The sequence below is a fragment of the Thalia democratica genome, chromosome 7, assembly GCF_965202585.1.
Source record: "Thalia democratica chromosome 7, ktThaDemo2.hap1.1, whole genome shotgun sequence".
NCBI classification, from domain to species: domain Eukaryota; kingdom Metazoa; phylum Chordata; class Thaliacea; order Salpida; family Salpidae; genus Thalia; species Thalia democratica.
In genome coordinates this window covers 37,754,986-37,772,358 of record NC_139171.1, presented here as the reverse complement: position 1 = coordinate 37,772,358, position 17,373 = coordinate 37,754,986, and the positions used below count along the sequence as shown (strand labels likewise).

At 26.3% G+C, this 17,373-nt stretch overlaps 1 protein-coding gene across 1 annotated transcript; it reads left to right on the top strand.

Moving 5' to 3' along the window:
- Positions 1–9,757: 9,757 nt before the first annotated feature.
- On the top strand, positions 9,758–10,805 carry LOC145840409 (uncharacterized). The gene has a single exon (XM_082947662.1). The coding sequence runs from the start codon at positions 9,775–9,777 to the stop codon at positions 10,798–10,800; it is 1,026 nt and encodes a 341-aa protein (XP_082803788.1). The 5' UTR covers positions 9,758–9,774; the 3' UTR covers positions 10,801–10,805.
- The last annotated feature ends 6,568 nt before the right edge of the window (positions 10,806–17,373 follow it).

Genomic DNA, 17,373 nt, shown 5'->3' with positions numbered 1-17,373 from the left:
TTTTAAATGTCATTAAGTACCATTCTAATGCAAGATAGAACTTTTTTTTCATTATTAGATTTTATTACAATTTGAGCTAGCTTTCGGAGTTTACTTACTCCCTTGTAAAAAAACAAATAAAATACTCAAAAATTAGCTGAAAAAACATAAGCAGAGTAATACTTAATCAAAAATCGACAATTAATAATCAACACAAACCGGATTGTTTAACTGTTTAAGCAAAAAAACTAATCAAAGACAAAACAGATTACTTAAATATGTTAATAGTAACTCTTGATCCTTTATCATAACCAAGCTGATTATTTAAACTCAGTTTAGATTTTTTCAATTGATAGAGGTGCTGTAGACAATAAACTATTATAGTGATTACAAGTTTTTATAATTTTAAAATAATTGTAAATGTTACTATAATTTTAACAATATGCATAATTCTCAACACGTTTAAACAATGCACTAATAGTTGGAGTTACAAGCTCTATTTGTTCTTACAAATAGTTGTCGTATAGTCTCACCAGTATACTGGTTTTCGCCTGGAAATGTGAATTAATAAAAAAACATATTTTTTTTAGCTTAACGTAGTTTTTAAGAGCTATTCGAAATGTTTTTACGCGAATCTAAATAAATTTCTAAAAAAATATTATGACTCATATAAAAGAAAACATAAAGTTTTAACAAAATTTTCAAACCACTTTAGCTAGCTAGACATTCCTAAACAAAGTATATTAAATAACATTTAACATTTATAACAAATATATGCTTTAAGAATAAAGTATAAAACTTAATTGCTACATACTACAATTTTTTTAAAATTTAAATTCATAACTTAAAATCTTAGCTTGTTTAAAAATAAACTTAACAAATCTAGTTTTTATTAGTAACGTATTAAATAAAGATGTGTAAATTAAATGTTTTATTTACAACCGGCTTTCGGTGACAAAAAAACTGTGACCGAAACCCGGTTGTAAATAAAATATTTAATTTGCATATCTTTCCTTAAATAAGCTCTTTACATTTCAGTAAATTGAGCAATCTTTTTTAGTTAAGACAAATAACTATACAAGTAACGTAATAAAGTTCTGAAAAATACTCTTATTAATTGGTTTGTCATTCTTGTAAACCAAAAATATCAGGGAATTTTATATTTTTTTATTAAGTTTTTGTTTAACTTCGTAAAATTAGTCTTCAGTACATTGGTATTTTTATAATTAAGCTAAAACATTGTGAAGATTTGTTTAAAATAAAAAACCACTCACACCAAACAACAACTAAGATAACTAAAAGGAAAATCACATCCGTTTTTTTATATTTGTGTGCAATAATGAAAAGATATAGATTATTTAGTTTCAACTAACATTAAATCAGAGTTAAAAAAGCCTATTTAGAGCGCTGTTGCATGGGATAAATAATACTTGTCAATTCATTTCTTCAGTATAAAATAAACGATGGTAAAATGGTTAATAAGAAAGTTATGCATTTTTAAATATTAAACAAAGACTTCGTAATTGAAATATTGAAGATGATAAGATATGCTTTTACTTTCATTAAAACTAGAATTCCCCTTTTAGATATCATATAGATCCGTGGACAATTATTTAATTATTAATTAAAAAAATCTTTAAATAAATACAGTAACAAAAATTTTGACTTTTATGCCTTATAATACACAATGCATTCATGAGTTTAATAAAAATTTCTAATATTTTATATAGTTATCTGGAAAATTAAATTATCCGTTTTACCCAGAACTAAAATGCTTCAAAAACTTTTTTATTAATAAGGATCCTTTGTTTTTTGACCTTGTAAGACTCATAATTTTTGTTTGATAACTTTTATAAAAAGTTCTTTAGTAATCTTTTTTTTGTACTTTTTGATGTGGTGTTTTTTAATGATTAGCTTTATTTAGTTGTGCAAAAATGGTTATTTGATAAAAGTATAAAGACATTTTTTTTTGCAATCTCAAATTATATTTATAGTTTATAAAACGACATTTATGAGACTAGTAAACTCAATTTAGTCCTTCAAAATAATTATAATTGATAAAAAAATATGTTTATTACTTTTGTCTGCAATTATCAAAAACTTTCAAAATCACTAATTTAAAAATTAAGCTGTAAAAAAAGTTATACTATCACTGATTTACTCTCATAAAAATATTTTCTAGCAGTAGTTTGTTTTTATTACAAAACAACTTTCATAGTTTGACAAAAATAAGCTTAATTGAGTTAAAAGGTCAGAATTAGTTCAAGCTTCTATACTTTAGTTGTTTACACACTTGAATTACTAAAATATTTTTTATTAACCAATTAAGAACTTGGTATAAAACGAAAATGTTGTACTGCTGTTTTGCAAGTTTTAAACACGTACTTTAACTTAAGTTAGTTTTAAAACTTTAAAAGCTTTTATTTTAAACAGGTGGAAAGCCTCAATTTTTTTTAAGTACACAAAAAGTTTACCTTTCATTTAGACAAGGTTTTAGTTACAATGGTGCGTTCTTTAGTTGTCATTTAGTTTGTATTTTTTTTAACTGACAAAGACAATAAGTGTTTAAACTTTTACAAAATGTTACAGATAACCAAAAGTTTTTAACAAATTTTTATTTTTGAAAATTAATACTTAAAGTTTTGTGTCAAAATTACATATAAGTTAAAAATATTTGAGTAATTTAGGGAGAGAGTAATATATAAAAAATTTTTACCATAAACTCACACCGGAGTATTTTTGTAGAATTCAATTAGAAAAACATAAAATACAAATTTTATAGTTAATCTAAATTTGTTTATGTGTCTATAATAGTTCGTTAATATCCATTATGTATGGAGTAATGTAAACATATGCATGCTTATAAACTAAAGTTATATTTTTGAGTCAGTAATGGTCTCGGATGACTTTTATAATTATGATATTTGATAATTTAAAAAAAAATCCTATTTTTAATTATTTTGAAATTTTTATTAAATTTCCTTTAATAAGTGTAACAAAGTAATATAAGAGTATTTGAATTTTTAGTATATTGAAAACTCTAAATTCTAGCCTGTGATTTTAAAATGCTTGTTTTTACAATAAAAAAGTGTTTAGCTTACCACTCACAATCTCTAGGCGGGTAGTAAAATATATAAGATACAACGATTCATCGTGACTATGTCTGACTGATGAGTCCTAATAAGGACGAAAATTGGTCGCAGAATGTCATACGGATTGTTGTTGATAGTCGTGCGATTTAGTTTAAGAAAATACTTTATGAGAAGTTTTAAACAAATTATTTTAACTTTTTAAAGCCAAACAAAATGTGCATAACTTTCTCTCTTCTTAATGGTCACTTTTTTTAACTTAAATTTTAGAGTACTTACTAAACGAGCATTTAAGTTTAAAGAAAATACTCAGATGTAAAAACTTTTGAATAACTTGCTTCATGCTTTTTCTATATGACTATCTTTTTTAATTCAAAAAGTTGTGAAGGTATATTAATCATTTACAGTTATTAACTTCAACTACATAACAATTTTACTACTAGTTATTTTCACTTAAAAACCTCTTTTTTGTTAGTAAGCTGCTTTTATATTATTTAAGTACTTTTAATCATTTTAAAACTTTATTTTAAATGGAAAATGAAAACTAATCCTATAGTTTATGTATTTTAATACTTTAGTCCAAGTACTTATAATCAGTGATTAAAAATTTAATACAATTAGTTTACTTATATAATGGTAAACTCTATCTTAGTTTCTTTTTTTTTTTACATATATTTTTTAATACTTAAGTTTTATTTTTTCGTATTATTTTTCTTTATAATAAAAGTTCAAAACGTAAGAAAATGCAGTAAGAAACACAAATATTAGTTTTCATTCATTAATTTACACTACAAAGTTACAACTTGGTTTTTTTCTGATGTTCATTATTTTAGTACTTTTAGTTTTTATAACAGAAAAAGTTTCATGAGTTGTTTGTTTGTTACTTAAAAAAACTACTATTATTATGGTATAGTTGTATTTTCAATTACACTTTAAATAAAAATTTCTTAAGAACTACAAAAAACAGTTTAAAAAAAAAGATTTAAAATAATTAATCTCAATGAATTTAGTTTGTTTAACTTAGATTTATTAGGTAGTTATGGTTTGTAAAACAACATTTAAATATAAGTTCAGATCATTTATAAGCGTTTGAAATTATTTCTTTGTTTGTTTTAGTACTTCAATCAACATTTTTTAATTAAGCTCAGTTAGTAAGTAACATCAAACCAAACTAACTAATGAAGCATCAGAAAGCACAAAATATTACCATTTAAATTTTATTTATTATCGCTTGTTGAACACGATAAAAAATCGACGTTTTTAAAGTATGGTCAAATGACCTTAAGTGCAGAAAGATCTATCATTCATCGAGTTACACTCTACTGATAAACGTATAAGCTACAATAAAATTTAAAAATGATTTTTTAATCGAAAACATACTTAAATATGAACTAATTAAAATTATATGTTCCAAAGTTTTCAAAACTATATTTTATCAGATAAAATAATATAATTCTAAAAAACAATAGTTTAACGGTTTAGGTTTAAACAACAAAAATTTTTAAATTAATTAAATTAAGTTTAGAAGACAATAAAATAAAAAAAAATTAGTGGTTAAAAATCAGTTTTGTACGTGTGACCTTTATTATCTAGAAGTGAAGGACAATGATGTTAACTTTTTTTATTCTTCATGTATCTATTGTCCCTGGTTTTTAATATTTATCTTTGTATGTTTTCCAAGTCACTAAAAAGATTTTAGACTTTCATAGTGCACTGCCTAGTTATTAATCAACTACATTTTCTTAGTTAAACAAAGATTATATTAAAGAGGGGTCTTATAAATAAAACTTCTAAAAACTTAGTTGATTTAAAACTTATGCTTTTTGTACTTAATACGCCAGAACAAGATGTATTTTGATCTAAGGGTAACATAACATAGCATTCAAACCTTTACTTTTTTTAATTACAGAATCACTGCTCATGTGTTCTGTGTTAATTGAATTATATAAGATGTCAGTGAAAGTTTAATTATTTACTTGAAAACTTTGAATTTATTTATGTAAACTAAAAACATTAGTTTATTTCATTGTATTGCTTTTGTTTGTATACTTATACGAAAATAATCTTAAAAATTTTACTCTGAAATTAGCAATTACAAAACTACGATACATTTTGATTAGCTTATTTTTTTATAGTTAATATTAATAAATAAAAACTCTTTTTAGATTTTAAATATGAAGTACGTTTTATTCATTTTGGTTCTTGTGACTTTAGCATGTGCTGCACCAACGAAAAACTTTAAAGATACGGCAGAGTTTCGTATGATTGTAGAGTCAAAGTTTAACCTAGTTAGTATTTATTTGAGTTACATTTAAAACTCAACAACAATTTTAATTTAAACAAACTTAAAAATTAAAAATGGTGATCTCAGCAAAATAAGAATTTTAACTTTTAACAAAAAAAGTTTTATTTTCAACTGATTGTAAACAATACCCTTTTTTTAAATACTTAAATGCAGCAAAAGTATTTTCGATCACTTTAATTAAATTATAATTAAATTCTTTTCATTTAGAGTTCTGTTCTGCTGGTCAGGTTATGTGACAAACACCTTAGTGACAATGACACCTACCAAATACCGGGGACCAAAACAATGTTCAAAGCAAAGTTTCTTTGCAACAACATGATGATAAATCAAATATTCAGGTCTAATTTTATGCGAGCTGTTTACGAAAACATAGAACAAAAGGTTTTGCTAGAAAGGAAAAAAATATAAAAAAACGTGCTTTTTTTAGTTGATTACATAAACATAAGTGCTTGATGATTGTTTTTTAGTAAAGCTTTAAATAATAAACTAATTACATATTAATTTAATTTTACATTGCAGTTTTTTTTTCTAAGCTACAGGAAACGGTGTTATAGATATTGTGTGAATAAACATTTGTTTTTATTTGGAGTCGTTTGTATAAAACTTTATTAATGTTGTAAAATAAATAATATTTTATTTAAACTAAGAAATTTGCTAGCACAAACATATTTAAAAACATAAGTTAATTAGATTGTTTTTACTTACTTTTATATAGTCGGGTAGTTAGTTTTTTTTTAAAGCATTATATAATTTTAGAATTTAGAAACTAATAGAAGAAAGGCACTGAAAACAGTATGATCAATTTTTTAGGGACCAATAAGCTAAGACATACTAATATTTTAATAGTTTTATTTAAAACAGGTATTTTTTAAAGTGGTCGGTTATAACATATCAGTGGATAATAAATAGTAAATGAGCAAAGAGGGGGCAATTTTAAGTTACTGTGTACTACACACTACACTGAGTGTGTAGTGTTTCTTTTGCTTTTACTTATAAAGTAGAAGCAGCTCGTCAATCGGTTTTAAGTTCATTAGGTAAAGTAAAAGCATTTAAATAAAATTATTTTTTTTTCCACGAAATGTTTCAATCAATAATTTAAATTTGTAAGTTTCTGTTTATAAAAACTCTCTACAAAAAACATTTTAATTGTTGAAATTATTTTTAAAATAACTTTTTTTTTCAATATTTGTACTTACTTAATCTAATCATCATAAATTAAACATAAAACTGTGCTAAGAGTTTTGATTTTTTTTTATATGTTGTTAGTAGGTGTTTTCTATATTTGAAGACTCTTTTACTTGCTACCAAGATTGTATCACATTCTTGCTTTAATTTCTAACATAAAAACTAATGTTTTTAAAAGCTCATAAATATTCACATAAAAGCATTGAACAATAAGGCAAAAAATATTACTTTTTATTCTAAGTTATTTTAAACTTTTTTAGCCCTTTCAGAGGCTAGAAAAGCTTTTTAACTTCTAAAACAGTTTTACATCGTACTATGTGTTTGAAAAATTTATGTCGATAAAATATTCAAAAAAATCATTACGGAATAAATGTACGTTACGTAGTGTAACATTTCAAACATTAAGGTACAAACATATCTTGTCAAAGAGATAGTTTTATGTTTGCTGAGTCTATTTTGTCGATGAGCTTGGGTAAACCTACCATAAAATATTCAAACGTTGTTTTTAACACATTAGTTACAAGAAAACAAGATTAATATAGAACATAAGTTTTGTATGTAAATAAATTACGCTAAATGAGTGACTTGCATTTTACAATAATGATACTTATGTAATTTAAAAATGACGTTTTTCAAAAAAAAAATATATATATATGCATGTTAATATTTCAAACTGTTTTTAAATTATATCAAATCGAACTAATGGTTAAAGAATACAAAAAAGTTCTTAATATAGGTTTATAACTTTAAACGAAGACTTTTGTATAGTTTTTTTTTTTAGATAAAGCTGTACTCAGAATAGAAGTACTTAGATAAAACTTTACAATACGCTAGATTTTTTTACTTCAATGTAATAAAAGTTACAATAACCAATAGAAATATTTTTTGTTTACATTTAGTTAAAGTATAATAAAAAGAATTACAATGATATTTTAAAATACTTCAAACCTTTTCCTTTGCGGTGTTTTATGCTTAAATTACAGATAGATAGAACAAATATTTTTTCTTAATGTGAACAAAAAAGTCTTGTTATGATAAAAAAACTATTTTGTTAATACTGGGAGTGTATAAAACATATAAATAGTTTTTATACATGTTTAGATAATCATAAAGATTTAAAACTGTTTAGCTTTAATTTTTAGTAAATCAAAGTCCTGAAAAACTAAATACTATTGCGTGTTACTGATTGGTCTGTAAGTATAGTTTATTTAACACAAAGTTTAAACCTGTGTTAAAAAAATATCTAAAAGTAAAAAATAATAGTGCTAGATAGTTTCCTTTAGCAAAGTTTAAGATTTTTATGTATGCTTTTTTTTTTGATAATCAAGTAGTAATTAAAAATGTAGAATATATATTTAAAATGTTAATACGACTCGTTATAGTTTTCTTTTCAAACACAAGTTTTGTAAACCGTAGATGTTTCATTCGTTTTAAACAAAATTATTAAAATCATTTTTAAAACCTTCTAAACAAATCTAGTTTAGTCTAACCAACTAAAACACATAACAAAAACTCTAGTGCAACATTTAAAAGCAAGCTCATACTGTTTTTCACGGCAGCACTCCTTACTCGATCAGTAGTACTTTGTCTGTTCTCCGTAGCTGCTTTTACGGTAGAACTTGATTTTTGTGGAGCATTACAAAGGTCTGTTTGACAACAAACGTAGTTCTGTTTAATACCATTCTCGTTTACCACACCGGTAGAATTAGATTCACATCCGGGAGATTCTTCTGCCGGAAGGCAACTTTGTGCCGTCACTGTGGTATTCGAGTACACGTACACACAGTATTTAGCTCCAGGTCCACATTCTTGTACTGCAGTTGAATTACACTGGGAACTTAGGTTATTAGAACTTGGTAAACAGGTGTAGCATTCTAAAGCTGAACAAAAAGCTAAATTTACAAATAGTACGACAAATATAAACTTCATTGAGCTTGAAGAAGAGCTGTTTTTCGCGATGTACAGCTTTTCTATGTAGATTTTTACTACCGACAAGGCAGTTAACAGGAAGTTTTTATTCGATAGTTCACGTTGTTACGTGTTTCCGTCACGAACAAGTGGAAAATATTTTTGAAACTTTATTTTGATTAATATCCCTGTTTTTCAGATTTACAATCTGTAATAAAGTTTGTTAATGTACAAGACTATACTTTAAAACATTAATTCAATCAACTTTTCTATAAAACTAAGTAGTATTGAAATACTTATCACTATTATACTTATTTACTCGTTCTTATCAACTACAATAAAAAGTAAAACTAAAATACTATACTAAAAACCATTTAAAGAAAATACAGCTTTATTTAAATAGTTCGCTTGTACAAGCTTATAAATACAACAAAGGCTTTTATATCAAATACAATTTAAAAGATAAAATGCACAATTACTTTCAAAATTTTTAAAACGTTTTTGAACAAAAACTAAATAAAAGTAGTAATCGAAACTATTTGATAACTAAGAACAAAAACTATGAATTGAATGTCTATGTTATGCTTTCTAAGACAGAGAAACTCAATACCTTTTTATGTGTTTGCTGATGCATAAAAATTATTAACTACTCTTAACTATTAACAAAAATATCCTTTAGCAAAGTTTTTCGAGTTTTAGTTCTTTTTTTGTTTCATTTAAACTTGGTACAAGTATATATTAAAATACTTACAACTTTTGTATACGTTACTTTATTCATAAATTGAGAAAAGAGAATATAATCTATTCAGTTATATACGTATGTTTTCTTATTCCATTAAACACAGGAAACAACTTTACATAATTTTTATATTTAAAGTTTTTCAATTTTACATTTATTGTAAAACCCTAGTTTTACACTTTTGAAATTATGTGCAAGTAAGTTATAAACGAAAGAAACTTATTTACGTATAATTATCACAGTTTAAAAGATAAGCACAAACTTATTAAAAACATTTGTTTTAAGTATATTTTGTCTTAGTTTATTTTAAGGAAAACATTAAAAGTAAAAACGGTTACAACTTAACTATAAAACTTAACTACGTGTATATAAAAACCTAGACTTGATTGTAATCAGAAATTGTTTAATCACCTTTTTGTTTTTTAGTTTTTCGTTGCATTGTTGTAGTTTTGCATAAGTGTTATTAATATTTAATTATTATTATTGTTACTGAGTTTAATTTTTTGAATTAAAAGTTATCAAACACTTTGTAATATTTTTTTTAGACTTTTAAAAATAGAAGCCAAATTATGTCTGTTCTATCTACAAAAAAAGAACTTTCATTAGCAAACAGCACTACAACTGCAAGAGCTAACAAAAACTTAAGCTGGGTTTTAACTCAAACTGTAACGTTAGCAATGTTCACTTTTTGCTTATGGTCGAGTTTCTCCATATACGTGTACGCGAGACGAAACAAAGTTCTGAAGAAGAAGCGAAACGACTTCAACAAGCTGTCTCTCATGGTTCTTGCCGTAGTCATTCCAGCGGTGACAGCAGTCAGAGTTCTTATCACGCAAATAGATCTTATAATAAGCGAGGTCGCGCCGGTAGACCGTACAGGCGACTTCGCTTGCAACTGGGTATCCAACTTGACGACGATAATGTTCGTTGCCTCCATTACACCCATGTACTTGTTTTTGTGGGTGAGACAGAGGACTGTGTACATGCAGCCCTCCATGGAGACTCTGAACACCTTAAAAGTAAAATTTGTCAGCTACCTGACGCTGTTTCAGTTTTTTGTAGTCGGAATTCCGGCAACCGCGTTTCGCGTCAACAACAGTTCTTACCAAATGATAGAAATCGGTTGTGTCAAAAAACCAAGCAAGTATGGTGCTGGAAAGACGGTAGGCTTGGTGTTTATATCAAACTTGGTAGTGACACAAGTTATTTTGCTTCTTTTGTTTGTGTACCCGCTTTCTAAGTACTACCTGAAAAACGCTGAGAGCGACAAAACAAAATGCTGTGGGTTGAAAAACAGCTGTAACGAAAAACTTAAGAAAGCTATTCGCTTTTCAGCGCTTTGCACTTTGGTGTGTTCGGTCTGTGAGGTCACAACTTTGGTGCTAGCAACGATGGTGCTGCCCGATTTAACGCCGAGGTACATAATCAGCTGCATTTTCGACATGAGTCTTCTAGCTAACCTGGTCTCTTTGATACTTTCGTTTGACAACTACAAATCAATACTACTGATGAAAACTAAACGCTCAAAGAAGAAAATCTACAAGCAAGTCTCCGGTTTGCGAGAAACGCATCATTCTACAAATGTTTCTTTGTAATTGTTTTAAACAGGTTTTGATAAAAATAAAAGTAAACAATCTCTTAAATACTCTTAATGATATGAAAAATCATTCTAAGAACAGATTATATTCAAGAACTTAAAAAAATTCTTTGTTATAAAACTTTTTTAGTTTAAACTTTTGTTTATATTTAATTTAATTAAATTTTAGTAAACTTTTAAAGTTTAGAAAACTCGTACAACTTTAATAGTCATCATTAACAAAAGACGCCTATATTAATTTAGCTAATATCATTAAAATTTGAAGCTACAAGTTTTGAATTTTAAAACTATTTTAAGCGAAGCATTTTATTTTGAGAATTTTATTGGACGAACATACAATAAGAAGAATACTGATAAGGTTTCTAAGAAACATGCACAATAAACAATTTAAAAAATATTTAAAGTATTTTTTTTACGTAAAATTTCATTTGTAATACAAATTTGTTTTTAATACTAATGCATATTTTTTAAAAGTACACAATCTGAGATTGAGATCGTATATTTATTGGTATTTTAGTGACACTAAACACGATTATTTTTTTATATAAAAAATACTGCCTTAGTATTTAGACTAGATAAGGAAGTGTTGCTTATTACTATAAAAAGACTTAAAAAAGTTGAATTAACTTTTTGCGTGGTTTAAATAAGTTTTCAAAGGAAAGTACATCTATTAAAAAAAGTTTAATGTTTTTAGTTATAACAAAATTTTTATGCATTGAAAGTAAAGTTTTTAATTAAAAAATATATTGATGGATAGTCGTTTATGATAATTTTAGTATATATTTTTTACGGATTATTCATATAAAAGTTTTTTTTTTCATATATAAAAATATTACAAAATTTTTATTACTAATGAAACACTAAACTTTTTTTTAACTGTTTTGAGAAAGAGTGTATGAGTTTTCTGTAAACTAGTAGGTTGCAGTAGAATAAAAAAATTAAATTTAATAAACTAAAAAAAAAGTACTTCATTTAGATAAAAAAAAAATTAATTTAGTAAAACATTCTTTGCTTTAGTAATTTTAAAAACAATGTTAAGTATATTTTAGTAAACCGTTTTTATTATGTTAATCGTCAGTTAAACTAAATTATTAAAATTTTAATTCTTGAGAAAATTAAACGCACGTTTGTTAAAAATTTTAAAGTTTCACATTTAAGTTTGATTTGAATATTCTATTAAAGAACTTTGTTACTACCAGCCAGGGACGTAGCTGGCTCAAAAAAAAATACGAATCTGTAAAAATTATAATATCTGAAATGACGCGTGATAAACGGTCTAGCGGGAACACATCAATTTAAACTACCTCTAGTTTTATTGAATTCAAAATGAAAATATGCAGTTGTTTTAATACTTCAAAAATGAATAAATGTTAAAGTATGATTAATTACAGTACACTACCGCTTAAGTACGCAAATTGAACCCGACCAAAAAGTGCGTACTTAGCACGGGTAGTGCGTACTTTTTAAAGACATAGTATAATATGAACTTTAGTTATTTGTTTTCTTTCTTACAACTAGCCACCAAATAATTAAGCCGAATAAACAAGTCTTTTGATTTTAAATAACATTTAATACATAATTCTAATCTGCAAAACTTTTTATTAGATTTTAAAATGATTTATTTTGTCTATAAAAAGTTTCTACATAATTAATACATACTATTAATATAGAAAGTCAATGTCAGTCAATGGTATAAAAAAGAATAATAAGCCATATTTTGTTTTGTTAGAAGTAAAGTACCGAACTCCATTGTGTTTACTAAACATTTTGAAAACATCAATGTGTGTACATTTAAATCAAGTTAGGACTTAACTATGTTGTATTTGTAGGTTTTTTTAGCTTTGTCATCTAGATTTATTTATTTAATAGCATTACAGCTCAAATATCATTATTCTTTTCACTATTCTGCAACCACTACATAAGTATTTAGTTTATTAACTTTTAATAACAGGACTGTCACAATTTCAGGCCACTTAGACTACTTAGGATTACTCACCCTAGTTTAAAATTTGTGAAAGTCTTAGGCTAACTCAGCAGGTTGGACATTCTACCTTTCTTGATAAGTGCGTACTTAAGGCGTGATGCGTACCAAAAAAAGTGCGTACTTAAGCGGTAGTCTACTGTACTGTATAAAACCAAGTTTATTTTGCTTCTTCCCCTATCATTTTTTATGTGTTGCCACTATTATTAAGGTGTCAAAGAGTTTAAGAGTTTTTGATAAAATAAAATAGCTTTTATACACAACAACTAAAACTTTTGTCCTTAAAACAGTACATTTTTGATAAACTGGCAAATGTGTTTTTATGTACTACAGTTGAAGTCCACTGTTTGAGGCAATTTCAGACAAGTAAAAACTCTCAAACGTTTTGTAGCTCTCAATGATTTTTTGGACCACTCATCTTTATCACCATCATAGATAGCTACTGCATCCGAATTGTTTCCAAAAACCAATACATTACTGCCTACTGAAACTGTTCTACTATCGTATGCGTTGACAATTTTAAACTTGAAACGGCTTGGTGGTTCCTTTAAAAGCGAAAATACGTTTGAGTTTGTGTCGTAAACTTCACAGTTGCGCAAATATCCATTGTTGCCTACTCCACCTACCGCAATCAGTTTGTTCTTCGTAGCAACTGCGCTGTGATGATACCTGGGCACCACCATGCTTGGCATGTGTCGGAAATGTGGTCGTAGCTTTCTACGGAGCTCCAAAGATTCAATAAATTACCACCTCCGGAAACAACGACATTACCTTGATAAACTATGCACGCTGATCCTGCCCTTTCTACCTGCATGCTTTGAATTTTGCTCCACTCGTGGTTGCTAGTGTTCAAAACAAAACATGCAGAAAGATTTCGTCTTGCGTTCAGGTCATACCCGCCAACTACGTATATGTTATCCATGAAGACGCACATACGGAAAAACCGATAATCAATGTGGCTGCCGGCAACAACTTTCCATTCTTTTGCGCAAGCGGAACACTTCTTAACGCATATTTTAAACTTGGATGAGCGCGCGAAACGACAAAGCGCTCCGTTTACTAAAACTGTACCGTAAGGTTGTACATTGTCTTCTAGTTTTTTAACTGTTTTTATTTTGTTGAAGTTTGTTCTGTTAATTTGATTTACACCTTTATGTACTTTGTCGAAAATTAAAAGATTAAACGTTTTATGATTGCAATGTCTATGGGTCTGGTATGCAGTTGCTTTGTTTCGAAAAAAACATTTTTGGATTTTCTAAAATGCTGTTAATTACATTAAGACATTTTTCATTTTTATGAAAAGAAGAAGATTTACGTAATACTTTGTTGTAACTGAGTAAACGTTTTGAAGCATTTTCAGCTAACAAGGGCAAGCGAACTTTCATCAAAATATCAAAACAACTCAAGTATGGAAGATAAATTTTACTAATAATATTCTTTAAACAATGATAATTCTATATTCAGTCCTGGACAAGACGTTAAAAGGTATTTGTGGTGTGCGACTCAATAACCGAAATGTTTTTTCGTACCCCATGTCGTTGACAAAATTTTTGAGCACTTTTTTTGTCATTCAATAAACTATACTATAAACACTTCTAGTAAATAAAAATTTAAGAACAATTTAAGCGTATCAAAAAATCCATGACTAGAATAAAATATTTATTTTAAAAAGAAAGTATATTTGAGTTTTAAACTGTAAGTTAATTTAGAAATAACTTTAAGTAATAATTTTATTAGTTTATTTATAACAAAAAAAATTCTGAAAAATATGTTTTATAAAAATATGTACAAAAGTTTATATTTAAATTAATACTTATGTGACTGCCACTTTTCTTGGATTTGCTATGGACTAGTTTTTGTAAATTTTTTATTGGAAACTCGGGGGTGTTTTTAGGGCACACGGGTCAGTTTTGCACGAAGACACTTTTGTTAGATTGGACGTTAATTTAGAAGTTAAAAGCAATTTTTAAGGATATAAAAGTGGTGAAAAGAAACTTCATAATTTTGAATATATTTTAGTTAAACAGTTAGATTGCTTCATTAGAGTTTATTAAATTTAAAAACAAGCCTAAATTAGAGAATAAAACAACAAAGTTTCTTTTTTTAAATATTGTTTGTAATCTTTTTTCTTAGTTATGTACTGTTTAAGTAAATTCATTTTCTTAAGAATGATCTAAAAAATTATAGCAAAAACAAAACATTTTACAACAGCCAATAAAAAAATAAAGTATGTGTAGAATTGTTTATTGAACGAAAAAAAAAAGTTAAATATTTGGTCCAAGGACCTGGTGTACGAAAAAACCTTTTGGTTATCGAGTCATGTCCAGGACAAATGAATGTTTGTTAAATAAAATTTTTCACATTTTTAATTAAAAATAGATTCTGATTGAATCGTTTTAATAATTTCATATAAATTTTTTATGCATAATCATTTTATACAAGTTTCTTTACAACTTCGTTTTATTAAGTAGGTTCTGTAATCTGTAGTACAGATTCTGTACTCTGTAGTTCTGTAGTAGATTAAATCTGTACTTATACTGTTTTATTTTCAAAACACATGTTAATCTAAAAAGCAAAACTTTCTTTATTAATTGTTATTATATAACTGTTAAACAATGTAACCTTAAAACTATAAAAATCAAGCGATAGCACATGTATTGAGTTTTGCTATAACAAAGTTAGTATAGTCTTTTTAAGCTTCTGAGCGGATACTGTTAGAAAAATAAACTTGATGATTTTATATAATCCATTATAGTAATAAAGCATCATGCATAACATGTTTATATGTTTAAAAGCTTTGTATCATACTATTAGTAACAACAATAAAACACATCTAAAAATAGTCAAATCCAAGCACCCAATTTGTCTTAATGTTAAAATACATAAGAAAGAAAGGAAAATGTGAACACTCAAAACATTGGTCAATGGATTGGTGTAGATAAAGACTTTTTGTTCATCAAGCCTTACTTTGTCCAGGACAAGACGTTAAAAGGTATACATGGTGTGCTACTCAATAATTGAAAGTTTTTTTCATGCACCAGGTCCTAGGACTGAATATTTTAAGCATCTTTTTGTTTGTCTTCATATATATTTTAAAAATTTTTGATTGATTTAAATTTTTGAATTAAAACAAGTGTGTGGCCTGATGATGTTGAGGTCCTAATGACAGCTTTGAATGCTCTGTTAGAAATGGTATGGACTCTTTTTTAAACCCATTTCTGCCAATATTAACTTAGTAAACCATAGCCTACTGTAGACAATACACTATTCTTCCTTTAGACTTAGATTTTTAAGATCATGTACTTCACATTTTTCTTGTTACCCTTTCTACAAGAGCAATGCAATAAACAACTTAATAACAAAATAAAAAGGGAAAAGCAAGATATGTTGCTTTTTAACTAATATAGTTTTAATATATTTTTAATATAAAATTTGTTTTTATTCAAATTTTTACAAGTTATAACAAGTTTTTTACCTGTTAAAAATGTTAATTTGATTGTTTTTATAATTTAACAATGTTTTTAAATACAGATTTTATATTGGTGCAAAAAAATTACCAGGTTAAGCTGTTTTTTTTTTTCAATCTTAAGTTTTATATAGTTATAAAATTTTTATTGTTTTTAAACGTTTAGTGTCATTATTTTTATGTTTAAGTTTAAAAACTTTGAAAAAATTACTTAAAAAATGTTTCAGTGTTCACTCTTCCATTACCATTACTTTTACAAATTATACAAATGTTCTGCAAAGTTCAAGCTAGAATTTTTGGTTTCTAATTAAGGTAGCCACACACTCAAGCTACCTCAGGCTAGTATGATTTTTTTCAGGTTTTTTCCAAAGCTCATGAAACTTTAAATATTTTATTTAAACTTTATACTGCTTTTTATGACTTCAAATTTATTTTAAACTTCGTTTAAGTTGTTAAAATTTGTTTATTTTCTTATTATTATGACATTTAAATTTAAAAAACTTAATAAGCATTAGTTTTTTCAGTTTTTGACTTGAATTATATACTTTTTCAAAACTTTAAGCTAGTTTTGTATAACTCAGGCCAGTTTTTGGTCATGTAGACTTATTTTTTGTTTCAAAAAGTGACAATCCTGTCTTATATATCTAAGCATTTACAATAAATCAGGGTTTCCCAAACTAGATTTCATATAAGCCCGTTTTTCAGAAAAAAAAAACAGTTAGCTTTACTCATTAAAATCCCTAGAAGACCTATTGTAAGTTTCAAATCTTCTGTAAGTTGTGTCTAAGAACTTTTTTTGCTTTTCAATGCTAACTTCAGAATATCTTGCATAAGTTTAAAATATGTTGTGAAATGTACCTAAGTACAACTTTATTGCTGCTTTAATTGTCTTACCTCCCTTGGCCCCTTTACAGGTAATCACCCCTGATGGGCCTCTTTTGAAATTTTTGCATTAAATAGATTAGTAAAACAGCATTAATGTAAAAACTAGACAAAGTGTATGTCCATAAACTAACTTTGTTGCAAAAGATATTGATTAAATTTTTGCAAATTAAATAATACTTAGAATACAGTACTATTAGTTTTAAATTTAATGATTAAGTAGTTAAATTAACTATTTATCA

What these genes read in the sequence shown, in the direction of transcription:
- LOC145840409 (XM_082947662.1), top strand. Translation starts at nt 9,775, where the DNA reads ATGTCTGTTCTATCTACAAAAAAAGAACTTTCATTAGCAAACAGCACT.